We start from the raw sequence: 14,152 nt of genomic DNA, 5'->3' as shown, positions 1-14,152 counted from the left end.
TACAGGTCTCCCTAAAAAATCAATCAGACAGCTGCAGCTGATTCAGAACGCTGCTGCTCGAGTCCTCACTAAAACCAGGAAAGTGGATCACATCACTCCAGTACTGAAGTCTTTACACTGGCTTCCAGTGCCTCAAAGAATTGATTTCAAAATACTTTTACTGGTTTATAAATCACTAAACGGTTTAGGGCCAAAATACATTTCTGATCTGCTACTACACTATGACCCACCCAGACCTCTCAGGTCGTCTGGGACAGGTCTACTTGTTGTCCCCAGAGTCAGAACTAAACAGGGGGAAGCAGCGTTCAGTTTTTATGCTCCACATATCTGGAACAAACTCCCAGAAACCTGCAGGTCCGCTGAAACTCTCAGTTCTTTTAAATCTAAGCTAAAGACCTATCTTTTTGATGTTGCTTTTCTTTAAATAATCTATTTTATTAACTTTAATTTCTTATACTGCACTGTAACTTTTATTCTTATACTGCACTATCAATTTTATTCTTGTTTTAATTTGTTTATTAATGTTTTAAAATTGTTTAAAATTGTTTTCTAACTGCTCTTTAATGTTTTATGTAAAGCACTTTGAATTGCCCTGTTGCTGAAATGTGCTATACAAATAAAGCTGCCTTGCCTCATGAAGCTCATTGAGAGAACACCAAGGATTTGCAGAGTTGTCAAAAAAAAGCAAAGGGTGGCTACTTAGAAAAATCTAAAATATAAGACATGTTTTCAGTTATTTCACACTTTTTTGTTAAGTACATAATTCCATATGTGTTCATTCATAGTTTTGATGCCTTCAGTGAGAATCTACGATGCAAATAGTCATGAAAATAAAGAAACACATTGAATGAGAAGGTGTGTCCAAACTACCTACAGCTCACATATACCCATGAATACACATAGACACAGATGCATACATACATGCATAAACACACATTTACACTTTTTTCTTCTTCTTTCTTTTCCATCTATCTTCTTCGTTTCCGTCTACCTATAGTAAATCAAATAATAACACATCCATACTAGACTTAGTATATACAGTAAGCCCAGGAACCTAACAGTCAGAATACAATACTATCACACACACAGAGAGAGAGAGAGAGAGAGAGAGAGAGAGCGAGACCATGGAAACACCACACAGGAGTAAACCACCACTCCTAACTAAACACCCACCTAGATCAACAGGTTCCTGTACATCTGCAGTCCACAAGCTTTGACTTCTGGGATTGTTCCAGTGCTGCTGGAAAGTCTGCTGGACGTCCCTCTTTTACCTTTGGCTTTCTTTGTGTTGGCATTCTAAACTCCGGTGGATTTTTATTTTTTTTTACGAATTTTTTGGGGGGGCATTTTAGGCCTTTATTTGTGACAGGACAGCCTAGACATGAAAGGGGATATAGAGGGGGAATGAAAACCAGGGTTTCCACGGGTTCTTAAAGTCTAAAATTTCAAAATCAAAATATTAGTCCTTAAAAAGTCTTACTTATTAGTATTATGTATTATGTTCTAGGTCTTAAATCATTTTAAACGGGTCTTCATTTTTCTACGTTAATGTAACGCTCTAATGCTCATTGAAATGCTCCCGCAGCGCTTCAGAATGGTATTTTTTTTTTTTATTCTGTGGTGGTGTAGTTCTTTCTGTCGCTAGTCCAAATATAATTTTCTGTATTATCACTACAAATGAGACCAATGTGCAACTTATATTGCAGCCAATCCAGACACAAGTCCTATAATGTCAATAAGGAGATCGGGGAATTGTTTCAGACAATGTTTCCGTACTCTGACATCTGACTTTGTTTTTGATGTTGTGATATAGGTCTTAAAAAGGTCTTAAAAGGTCTTAAATTTAACTTGGTGAAACTCTGGAAAACAGAGAGTATATAAACTATGTGCTCAACACAACAGAACCACAGAAATAAAGCGCCGTGAGCAGATCCCCTACATTTGCTTGAATTATTAATGATCAAGATACTGAACGGGACAATTTACAGTGTGAAAATCAACCGTTTAGCATTTCTCTACTGCAATTTCATATCCACCAACAGTGATATGTGTGCGATAAACTAATATTGACTGATATGCCGGCCTGGCTAATGAATCGCTCTAGATCTATTTTATATGCTGGTAGTGGGTCAAAAGAGCCTTTTTTTCATTTTCTGGAAACCAACGGTTTTGGACTTACAAGGTTTTCACCCGACAGCGACGATATTAAGAATTCAGCCAAAGATAAAGAATGGAGTCTTTTCTAGCTGCATCCATGGGAGTTAACCACGGTTTACAAATAAAATGTTCAACAATCGCATCTGGGCGTAATGTTTGAGTGTCCACCTACTTTTGGCCATGTTGTGTACTGGGGATTTTTTACTCTATATCCATAATGTCTAGAGCTCTGTGGAGACTATATGCAAGAGTCTCTCTCTCTCTTTCACACACACATTTTCTTTTTCTTACCACGGGGTCTCATTATGCATTACGGTAGCAGCTGACACGGGGCTGCACCACAACCTTGGGAACCACCGTGTCAGCTGGCTCTTACCTTGGGGGACACAAACACACACACTCTCACACACACACCTACAGTGCCATGTGACTGTGTTCATATCATATCCACCAACTGTGTGTGTAACAAGCATAGTGTGTGCACGCTGTGCATAAAACAAGACTAGGCGCATTTTACTAATGCTCTGTTTAAATAACAATAAAATGCTGCGTGACTGACTTTAGACCAGGTTTTTGTTGGTCAATGGCGCGATCACTTCCCGCTGCCTTAAGATAGCAATATGCCCAGAATGCACCTGAACACACCTCCCTGTAAGACCAGCACGCCCAGAATGCACCTGAACACACCTCCCTGTAAGACCAGCACGCCCAGAATGCACCTGAACACACCTCGCTGTAAGACCAGCACGCCCAGAATGCATCTGAACACACCTCGCTGTAAGACCAGCACGCCCAGAATGCACCTGAACGCACCTCCCTGTAAGACCAGCACGCCCAGAATGCACCTGAACGCACCTCCCTGTAAGACCAGCACGCCCAGAATGCACCTGAACACACCTCGCTGTAAGACCAGCACGCCCAGAATGCACCTGAACACACCTCCCTGTAAGACCAGCACACCCAGAATGCACCTGAACACACCTCGCTGTAAGACCAGCACGCCCAGAATGCACCTGAACGCACCTCCCTGTAAGACCAGCACGCCCAGAATGCACCTGAACGCACCTCCCTGTAAGACCAGCACGCCCAGAATGCACCTGAACACACCTCCCTGTAAGACCAGCACGCCCAGAATGCACCTGAACACACCTCCCTGTAAGACCAGCACGCCCAGAATGCACCTGAACACACCTCGCTGTAAGACCAGCACGCCCAGAATGCACCTGAACACACCTCGCTGTAAGACCAGCACGCCCAGAATGCACCTGAACACACCTCGCTGTAAGACCAGCACGCCCAGAATTAGCCTGAACACACCTCGCGTAAGACCAGCACGCCCAGAATGCACCTGAACACACCTCCCTGTAAGACCAGCACGCCCAGAATGCACCTGAACACACCTCGCTGTAAGACCAGCACGCCCAGAATGCACCTGAACACACCTCGGCCGTAAGACCAGCACGCCCAGAATGCACCTGAACACACCTCGCTGTAAGACCAGCACGCCCAGAATGCACCTGAACACACCTCGCTGTAAGACCAGCACGCCCAGAATGCACCTGAACACACCTCGCTGTAAGACCAGCACGCCCAGAATGCACCTGAACACACCTCGCTGTAAGACCAGCACGCCCAGAATGCACCTGAACACACCTCGCTGTAAGACCAGCACGCCCATGGGCGCAGGTGCATTTGCTATTTAAACGACGTGGGCACTGGACGGAAAAATTGACAACTGCAACGGTCTTAAACTAGCAAAGACACTTGCGTCGGGCTTTGCGCTGCGCCGGGTGCAAGATAAGACCCATAATGCAGTATCTGTCGCCCCAATGAGGAATTCTTAGTAATGACAACAACACTGTTGGAGCATCCACATGGTCCAAGCCTTCGCACCCCCACCCCTCCTCCGCGCAGTTGCTAGTAACGTTTATCCCGTCAAATCAAGGAAGACACAGAGGATTAAAAAAAGAACATGATGAAGTCTTCATAAGAGGTTATTATCTTGTAATGTTTATGTCCTCTCCAAAGCTGAACGCTGCGGTTCCCTTTCTCAGCCGTGACGTGAAACGCATCACTCGAGCTTCTGCGCGCGAAAGTCACCGGACGACACCAGTTTCTGAACACACTGGGAAATCCAGAGAGAGTTGTGTGGAGCTGATAGTCTTAATTAGCTTTGTAGCAACTCATTTGGCGATGGCTTGAATGTAACTGACGCTCATTAACATAAAATAGTTGTGCACTAAAGCTTACACTGTCAAGTGCCTTGACTCATTTCCAAATACTTTCGCAGCGTTTGTCTGTTCTCCAGTCTACTGACAGAGAAACTGCATCTGGTGTGCTCACATCTGCAGCTGCTACTGGAAAAAAAAAAAATCCTTCACACCCCTTCCGGCCAGATGACTCCTGGCCGATGTAAATACTGGTGTAAGCCATGCAGGTTTCAAAAGGTTTACAAAATTGGCTTTGCGTTTGTTTTACGAGGATGGAAATAGCATTAAAGAAAAGACACAGACTGTGGTGAGAAACACTGAAAACATTACTCAGCAGTAGTTTTCATTTTGTGGCTCTTTCACTAAAGGAGAGAGATTGAGAGAAAGGGTTGAGAGTCCTATAAGAGGGAAACAGGGACTGAGTGACAGGACAATGAGCAGAGGAGCACCATCCACAGGGTCTGGCCATCTGTCTTATTTATTAGAACAGCAGCTGAATAGCCTTTTAAAATGTTTGTCCATGCAGTACGTTTGAACAACCTGCGTAACCTGTTGAAGGGAGATCGACGGCTTTAGGAAGTTGGTGAATACTTTGGACAAGCTATATAAATTGCCATCTCGCCACTATTTTACCAGATTTGTGCTTTTTATGTTTTTTATTTAATTAACGCAACATCTTTCTAGAGGTCCATAAGTAATCATTGTAAATAATCATCATTAGTATTTCTTCCATAATCGAGCAGCCCTAGTAGCTTGTTCTCCTGTGTGTGTTCCTGTTATCTGCCTCTGGACACTTAGACACGGATATTTTAATGTTCCGTTTGCCTTCTAAAGTTAGAACAGGTTTAATGCCGATGTTTCAGGGAGGGATACTTGACAGCTTTAGAAAAAATCGGTGTCTGAAGTATTTATTCTATGCTTCCACTGTGTTTCTATATTTTCACAGAGGGTGCAGCATATGTAATGCATTGAACCATTTCTCTCTCTCTCTCTCTCTCTCTCTCTCTCTCTCTCTGCTTGTGTCCTTTTTGTAACTCACTCTTTCAGATCCCAGACGAGCATGACCTGGAGAGCCAGGTGAGGATGGAGCGCCAGTGGAGGTTCCTGAGAAACACTCGTGTGAGAAGGCAGAGCCGAGGCATCACACAAAGGGGTGAGTGACACACAACCCAATCATTTTTGAAATACCATAGGCTTGTTAACGTAAGGCTACCAAAACAACAATATTTAGGCAGATATCCGTCATCTTAACATTTTGTTCAGTGTTTCTCCCGCAATGCTATTGAAATAGTATTTAGATATTGTAGACCAAAAACACAAATAAAACCCAAGATGGAACTCTTCTGAACACCAAGCCATTTATATTTAATAACTCTGTCTTGCAGGACGAGTCGTCTTATTTATTTAAGTTAAAAGGAACCCTGGACTGCACATTTAAATGCAGAATTCAAGTGCATCAGATATTACTTGTAATCAGTTATCAAAATGTCATCCCAGGTTTTAATCACATTTGCATTACATGACACGGCCGGTGTCATAGCTTCTAAAGGGCAAGGAAAATGTATTTATAAAGAGCACGTCATACACACGGCGAAGCAAAGCGGTTACAAGATGCGCACAGCATCAAAATCCCAGAGATGATGAAGTCAGACAAGCATGGGAAAATAAAATGATACAAATCATAAAAATGATATATGGAACAAGTCAAATATTGGATGCCTTTTCAACAACAAAAATACATGTTGAAATGATTATTGAACACTGATTTTTGCTCAAAAGAGTCACATTTATAACATTTCTGATGTTTTTATATCAGAAATGTTTGATCCTGACACTAAGCTAACAATATGGCCAACGTTATGTGTGTTACCTTAACTTACTTATTTGGATATTTGACTTGGTAACAAAATGCTTGCTGCAAACGTAACGTCGGACATAACGTTAGCTTTAGTGTCCGGATCCCACAGTCTCCCCATTCTCTCTGCTGATTCCTCATATCTGTATTCACTTTTGTCTTCATAAAAGCTCAGTTTTTCGGGTCGACAGCTCTGTCTCCACTGCTATGTACATGTGGACTAGGCCTTAGAGGGTAGGATGTTAGAACAGTCCTGTCTGATTAGTACCTCTATGACCAGCATTGTCCAATACATTGATCACAAAACATAAGCCCTGACAATCCTGTTTAATTGAACGTTTAGACTCCGGGTGAAATCTGGACTGTCCAAAACAGACAGACAGACAGACAGACAGACAGACAGACTGAGACACACACCGGGTGTAGGTGGTGCTGCGTTGTTTCAGACGTGAGTGAGAGCACAGATGATTTGCAGCGATGAAAGACGATTAGAGAAATCAGTCCTCCGTCTGAAACAAACCTGTTTCTGAGTCACAGGACTCCCCTTACACATGCACACACACACACACACACACACACACACACACACCACGCAAACTCAGACACACAAACACACACATTACAGAGCCCGAGGGGTGCCAGCATGCACACAGACTCCCAAAGTGAAGTCAGAGCTCTTCTCAAACAGAATAGCTAACACCCCCAACGTCATTGGCAGCCCCCACACACACACACACACACACACACACACACACACACACACACACACACACACACACACACACACACACACACGCGAGCGCGCACACATAGAGTCACGAGGCAATTGGCGTCAGAGCTGAGGCTTGCTCCCGCACATGTCTCTCCTTCTCTTTCTGACTGCTTGGTAAATCATTGAATTCCCCTCTATACTCAGTTTTATTTTTTTATTTTTATAAAGAGATAGAAGTAGTAGGGTTGCCCTCATTCAGTCTGTTCCCTTCAGATAGACTCGAGGTAAGATGAAAGGAGGACGGAGGGAGGGAGAGGAAGACTGAGGACGGAGGAGGCAAGGGAGAAGTAGGAAAGCTAGAAACAAGAGAAGAAGAAATGTGCAGAAGAAATACTTTGGGCTTACAAACCTGATTTGACTTGGAATTTGACTTGTCTTGGTGATGCAAAATGCACACCCATCATCACCACGCAGTTCTAAAGTCCTCGGGGTAGTTTCAGAGTGCACAGTGGTTCCACATCGAGTGTGCCGTCAAACGGCACACTCGATGACGACGATCTTGTTCACCTTTGAACCAAATGCCTCAGCTTCTCGTATCTACTTTTCCCTTCCAACTACTTTATCTATTTATTTATTTTTCTAACACGGCTGAATCTGCGATGAGTTTGTGATGGATTCTTCCTCATTCTTTTTCTTCTCATTACGGCGGTCTCGAGAGGGCACTCAGGTAGCCAAGGACAGGCTTGTGAACCGATAAGTGTTGTTGCCATGGCAACGCCTGTCGAAGCAGTGAACTTATCTGTTGTATCTGTGCATTGATACCGCGTTATACGTCATTAAAAATCTAGACTTTTCTCTGCCTTGACTCTCCCAACATTGACTGCCATATGGTTTGTTTGTTCTTCTATTGTTATTTTGTACCTTAGCGTCATTCCAATATGTTCTGGTTTTAAGATTCTGTTATAAAAGCCTAGTTGCTCTTTATTTCTGTTCTGGTTTCTCTCTGTTCTGTCCTATTTTCATCCACAGATTCTCAGTTTCCCCACTGGCATTATCAAAGTTTCATCTTAATTAGAGAAAACATTTTTAACAACAAACTGATTTTTTTTTTTTATATTTGTCTAAAGTACACATAAGCACATATACACGTACAGACTGTGGCTGGCTCTGAACTCACTCCCTTGTTCACAAACTCACTATTCCCTATATAGCAGACTCTATAGTTTACTCAATAATGAGCAGTGAAGTGAGATTTTCAAATGATTATTAATCATCATTTGCGTCATCACTAAGAGGCGTGGAGTCTCTTGATGTAAGCCTTGCTTCTATAAAATGCAGTGCACTGCATTGTGGGATTGTTAGCAGAAAGTAGAGTACATGCCATGGGCACTGCTTTTTTTTCTTCCAATGTTGAATTATCAGGGAAATCTTTAACAAAAATCTTTAATGTACACACTCAATTCAAAAACTCAAATACAATGTCGGACAGTTGTTGTCCACTATACTGTATAGTCAATTTTTAATGGGTGAGGCTATTTGCACCCCTGGTACAATTAGCAGTGTATGCTATTCGTACCCTGGTGCAATTAGAAATTAATGCTATTCGTACCCCGCCGGTGCACAGGGCAATGTGTTCTATTAATACCCCGTCTGGTACAAATACCAATGTATGCTATTTGCACCCCTGTGCATTTACAGTACCTTGGCATATATTTACACACAGTTATCCATACTACTCATGTATTACACCTTTTTGGAATATTATCGCCCTGACATTCTTACCCTAACCATAACCAATCCCACTCCTCTTGTCTAAACCTAACCAACCCAACCAGAGCAGGCATATTCATGAGTCTTTCCCTACCACCCTGCAAATAAAATTCTGCATTCGCGGGCCATGATTTGTGCAATTGCATGCCAATTATCTAATCCAAAATGAAAAAAACAAGATCACCTCACCGGGGAATCAAACTCCCGACTCCTAGACCAAAGCTCAGTGTTCTAACCACACACCTAGCAGTTCTTACAGAATGATGGATAACTGTTTACCACTTGGTGTCTTCAAGCCGCGGTTGCTAGGTAACCATACTGTATAAAAAAATAGGTACTATGGTACTTACTAATAAACGGTTGTATGCTTTCACGGAAGACAGAAAGCGCAACTGTAGTATCCATTTTCCGCTAGAAATTCAATTGTTATAAACTTTAGAGACAAAACTTTCCTAATATGCCAGTTTCTGCGGTCATGGAAGATGAACGTCCGCCATGATTTCGGTGCACGCGAGCAACATTTTTGTTGTTGTTACGTCACAGGGTGTGAATAGCTCAGCTGTGTGGCCGAGGCTATTCGTACCGGGGGTGCAAATAGACACTCCGATTTTTTATTGAGTAGATTTTTTTAATTTTAGACACTGTATTTCAGCACTGTTTTATACAGTATTTTTAACAAATCCCACAAAAACACCAAAACCAACCCTATATTACATCTATTGTTTGATCTATATAATTCCTCTGTGCCATAGACGTTATTGTTACTGGCCAGTAACAGTCACTTCAATACCATCGTCCCACATACACTGTCAAATAGACCTTTTTCACGGCAGACATGTTGACATGTCATAGTAGGAAAAGCACAGCAAACCATTAATAATGGCTGCATTCCACTTAGGAGAGGCCCTGGTATTAAACCTTTAATAATGGCTGCATTCCACTTAGGAGAGGCCCTGGTATTAAACCTTTAATAATGGCTGCATTCCACTTAGGAGAGGCCCTGGTATTAAACCATTAATGATGGCTGCATTCCACTTAGGAGAGACCCTGGTATTAAACCATTAATATTGGCTGCATTCCACTTAGGAGAGGCCCTGGTATTAAACCTTTAATAATGGCTGCATTCCACTTAGGAGAGGCCCTGGTATTAAACCATTAATGATGGCTGCATTCCACTTGGGAGAGGTCCTGGTATTAAACCATTACTGATGGCTGCATTCCACTTAGGAGAGGCCCTGGTATTAAACCATTACTGATGGCTGCATTCCACTTAGGAGAGGCCCTGGTATTAAACCTTTAATAATGGCTGCATTCCACTTAGGAGAGGCCCTGGTATTAAACCATTACTGATGGCTGCATTCCACTTAGGAGAGGTCCTGGTATTAAACCATTAATGATGGCTGCATTCCACTTAGGAGAGGTCCTGGTATTGTGCATGCTGACTCACTGAAATAGCTTACTAGGACACTTGATGGAATTGAGCCATCGTTAAGGTTATACATTTCAGCTGTGCTCTTCCTACTATGATAAGTCAACATGTCTGCTGTGAAAAAGGTCCATTAAACCACAGCTGAAATTGTTCAGTCCATTTGCTAAAAACTACATTGCCCAGCTAGCGGAGAAAATTACTAAGGCCTTTGTAAAAAAGGAAACAATATTTAATATCTTAAAGGCAGGGTGGGTAATGTTGAAAACCTACTAAGATCTAAAAGTAGCATCTCGGACAGCGAGGCAGTGATTGGTGGGCGTTTTTTACAGGATTACAGCAGCTACAGATGACAGATCTTATGTTATTTCTTGCTGTCAGGGTCTGTCAGGGTGGCTGAGTCAGTAGGGAGTTGGGTTGGGAACCGGAGGGTTGCTGGTTCATGTCCCCATATGGAGTCCTCCGTTATGGTGGTAGACTGGTAGCTGTTAAGCACTGCCAAGGTGCTCTTGAGCAAGGCACTGAACCCCCATCTGCTTGGGGCGCCTTTCCATGGGCAGCTCCCTCACTCTGACATCTCTCCATTAGTGCATGTATAGGTACTGAGCATGTGTGTGTAATAACAGCAGAGTGAAAACATTGTAATTTCCCCTTGCGGGATTAATAAAGTATAAATTAATTTTATTATAAACAACACATGTAAAAAGTGTATGTTGGAAATAGTTACCAACCCTGCCTTTAAGTAGGAACAAATGGAGTGAGGGCAGATAGCTCGGTAAGATACAAAAGCAACAAAAGATGGCGAGAACGTTTTTCAGTGTTGTATTCAGAGTGCAAGGTTGTGGCTATTTCCTAGAAGCATTACGTGCAATTAAAGGCCCGGTACGAACCAAGCTCAAGCTCTTTTTCTACCAAGGTAGAAAAAGATTAATTTGTTCAATGTTTTGCCAGTGCCTCTTGTGTACAAGCTGGAAAATTCACAGGTTCAGGAGGGCAGGATGGTGATTTTTCCAGTCTCAAGAACTTTTCCTCCTTTTTTTTTTACACTTTTTCCCTTTCTGTGTCTCCCCCTCCCCCCCACACACACACACATTACAGGTGTTTCCCGTCTGGATGATCAAATATTCATCAACCGCAACCCTGGAGTACCATCTGTTGTGAAGTTCCACCCCTTCAACACCTGCATCGCTGTGGCCGACAAGGACAGCATCTGGTCAGTGAACACACGGAATGAAAAACCCAAATCAGCTTTAAGACTAGGGCTGGGTATCGAATCGATTTTATTCCCGATTCGATTTTTATTTTCGATTCAATTAGGTTAGGAGCATTTCATTTACAATGCCAATTTAGATCAGATATGTGAGAGATTCTATAATTATACAAGGTTTCCTCTTACCTACTCCATTCTTAAACGTATGAATGTATACATTAAGAACTGACCTTAAAGCAGTTACATTAATGTACTTTTTATTTAACATGAACACACAAGTGCAGCTCTACACACTCTACAGTCAGCGAGTATTGAGAGACATTTCATTCAGATATCTGGAGGTGACAGAGGGACCCCTTTGAAAATGGCCAGTTTTTTTTTTTTTTTTTTATTGAAAATATCCATCCTGACAAGCTAGCATGACATAGTTAGTACCAATTGATTCCTTAGGTATTCAAGTTTCATAAGATACAGACCAAAATATCGATTCTTGGATTTTAGGAATCGATTGTGGATGATTCAAATGATAATCGATTTGAATTGGAAAATCCATTTTCTTTAAACCCAGCCCTATTTAAAGCTTTAGTGCGTAACTTTTTGATATTATTGAACGTCCATTACATTCAAGGCATTGCCAAATGAGTTGATACAAAGCTATTTAAAGGCGCTGACACACCAACCCGATAATCGGCCATGGGACAGTCTGGCGAGGTCGGTGACTAGGGTTGGGTACCGTTTGGATTTTTACGATTCCGATGCCGAACCGGTACTTTTAAAACTATTCCAATTCCTAAACGATTCCTAAACCGATTCTTGAAAACCTGAAAAATGACATAAAAGAAAGGCTTTTAATGGACTTTTTTTAAAATTGAAAATTATTTAAATGTAACAATATATTAACGTTTTAAAGTACTTAAATATATAATAAGTAAACCTAAGTCACCTAACGCACAACTACAATAATTTAACAAATAACAAGACACAACACCTCTCCTGACTTATGGCATGTAGGCCTACTGCATAGGAGAAAACTCTTTCAGACGGTGTCCAAGAGGTCTGTACACACCAAGGTATGAGTTCGAAAGGGCAGACAATTTGGGGAGGCTGTCTCGCCTCCCCCACCACCAGGCTACAGGCTCTTGTCCTGAACGATAGACTAGCAGAGCAAGTGTAATGTTTACTAGCGATCACGTGCAGTCAGTGAATGGTTAATGTTTTTACGTCCGTTTTGGTGAGCCCGGAGGGAAAATATGCCATTTTAAAAGTAGCCTACATATACGGTAGCTAGCTAACGGTAGACTACAGAGAAAGTGTGATATTTTTACGTTCCGTTTCAGAGCGTGTACAAAAAGCCATCTATCAGCAGTGATTGTAGAGTGCATGTCGGGGGAATAGCGCTGGCACGCGTTTCACACCGCGAGCGTGCACGTGCGCCACTCGGCAGAAAAGGGAGAAAGAAAAAAAAGAGTCTGCTGCTGTCCGGAGCGACAGAGGGAAAATATTTCAGTCGGAACCAAAATTCGCGTTCTAATCCGGTCCGAATACTACCGTTTGCGTAGGAACCGGTACCATAGTGGAACCGGGTTTCGGTACCCAACCCTATCGGTGACTCGAGTCTGTTCGCTGTGTTCCGTGCCGTCGTCAGTCGGAGGAGGAGCCGTCGGCTTCAATTTAGGCCGATTTGACTTGTTGAATCGGCCAGTTGGCAGTCTGGCCATCAATCTGATTGGTGGAGTGCTAGCCCTTGACTAGCGAATCAGTGCACTTACGTTAAAACACTTACCGGAAATGACGAGCGGGATGAACGTGACGAACGGCTCTCAAAATCTGACGAAAATCTTTCAAACTGACCTTTGTCAAAAAAACAGACAGATTCAGCAACTGTATGGCCTATTTCTTGCTTAAAATATTTTCAGAAACACGTTTCGGTGAACTGTTTTCGTAAAATATGAGATCCTATTCCAAACGAGCCGCCGTTATGGTCGGCTATGAAATTCGGGAGAAGCCAGACCCACGTGACGCGTTCGTCATTTCCGGTTTTCATTTCTTGGGCGACAATACAGATTAGCGTCGCCTGCTGTTATGGAGACGTGTTACGTCTCGCGCACGCGCAGAACGCTCAAGTCGGGGTCGCTTCGGTGTGTTCTGAGGCACTTTTTGGACCGACGGGAGCCAAATGATCAGTCCGACTGGCTTTTCTGCCGCCGGTCGGCCAGAGCCGAGGTGTGTCAGAGCCTTAAGACTATCAGCGCCACACTACTCTCTCTCTGTATTTCTCAGTATGTTCAGAAGATTGTGTCGTCCGGCGACCTTCGCGCGCAGAAAATCGAGCGAAGATAATGACCTCTTCTGAAGAGTCCGTGTTTTTTTTTAATCCTGTGTCCTCCTTGGTTACAAGTAACTGCGTGGAGGAGGGGGTAGCGATTACGGAAGGCTTGTATCATGTGGATGCGCCGACAATTTTGTTGTCATTACTTAGAATTCCTCATGGGGGAGACAGAAACTACACACTATAGCTTTAAGACCTTTATGCAAATGATTCGGTTTCAAACTTGGTGTTTTGTAAATGTAGGCCAGATTGATGAGAGTATATGTATATGTGTGTGTTTGCTGTAGTTTCTGGGACTGGGAGAAGGGCGAGAGGCTGGACTACTTCTACAACGGAAACCCTCGCTACACTCGCATCACGGCCATGGAGTACCTGAACGGACACGACTGTTCATTACTGCTCACTGCAACAGGTTCGACACACATAACTGTATGCACATATAGGAATACATTCACACGGAAGAGTTAAAAAGTCAAAGTTAGA

General features: G+C 42.8%; 1 protein-coding gene across 4 annotated transcripts in view; it reads left to right on the top strand.

The window, feature by feature from the left end:
• rptor (regulatory associated protein of MTOR, complex 1) overlaps window positions 1-14,152 on the top strand; it is a 239,582-nt gene that overhangs the window by 198,416 nt on the left and 27,014 nt on the right. For all 4 annotated transcript variants that reach the window (XM_039816705.1, XM_039816691.1, XM_039816698.1 and 1 more), the window contains exons 26-28: window positions 5,415-5,520; window positions 11,229-11,343; window positions 13,957-14,081. In XM_039816705.1, coding sequence (XP_039672639.1) covers window positions 5,415-5,520; window positions 11,229-11,343; window positions 13,957-14,081 — 346 coding nt within the window. The remainder of the gene's footprint in view (window positions 1-5,414; window positions 5,521-11,228; window positions 11,344-13,956; window positions 14,082-14,152) is intronic.

Source organism: Perca fluviatilis, chromosome 1 (genome assembly GCF_010015445.1).
Source record: "Perca fluviatilis chromosome 1, GENO_Pfluv_1.0, whole genome shotgun sequence".
NCBI classification, from domain to species: Eukaryota; Metazoa; Chordata; class Actinopteri; order Perciformes; family Percidae; genus Perca; species Perca fluviatilis.
This window is presented reverse-complemented; position numbering and strand designations above follow the sequence as displayed.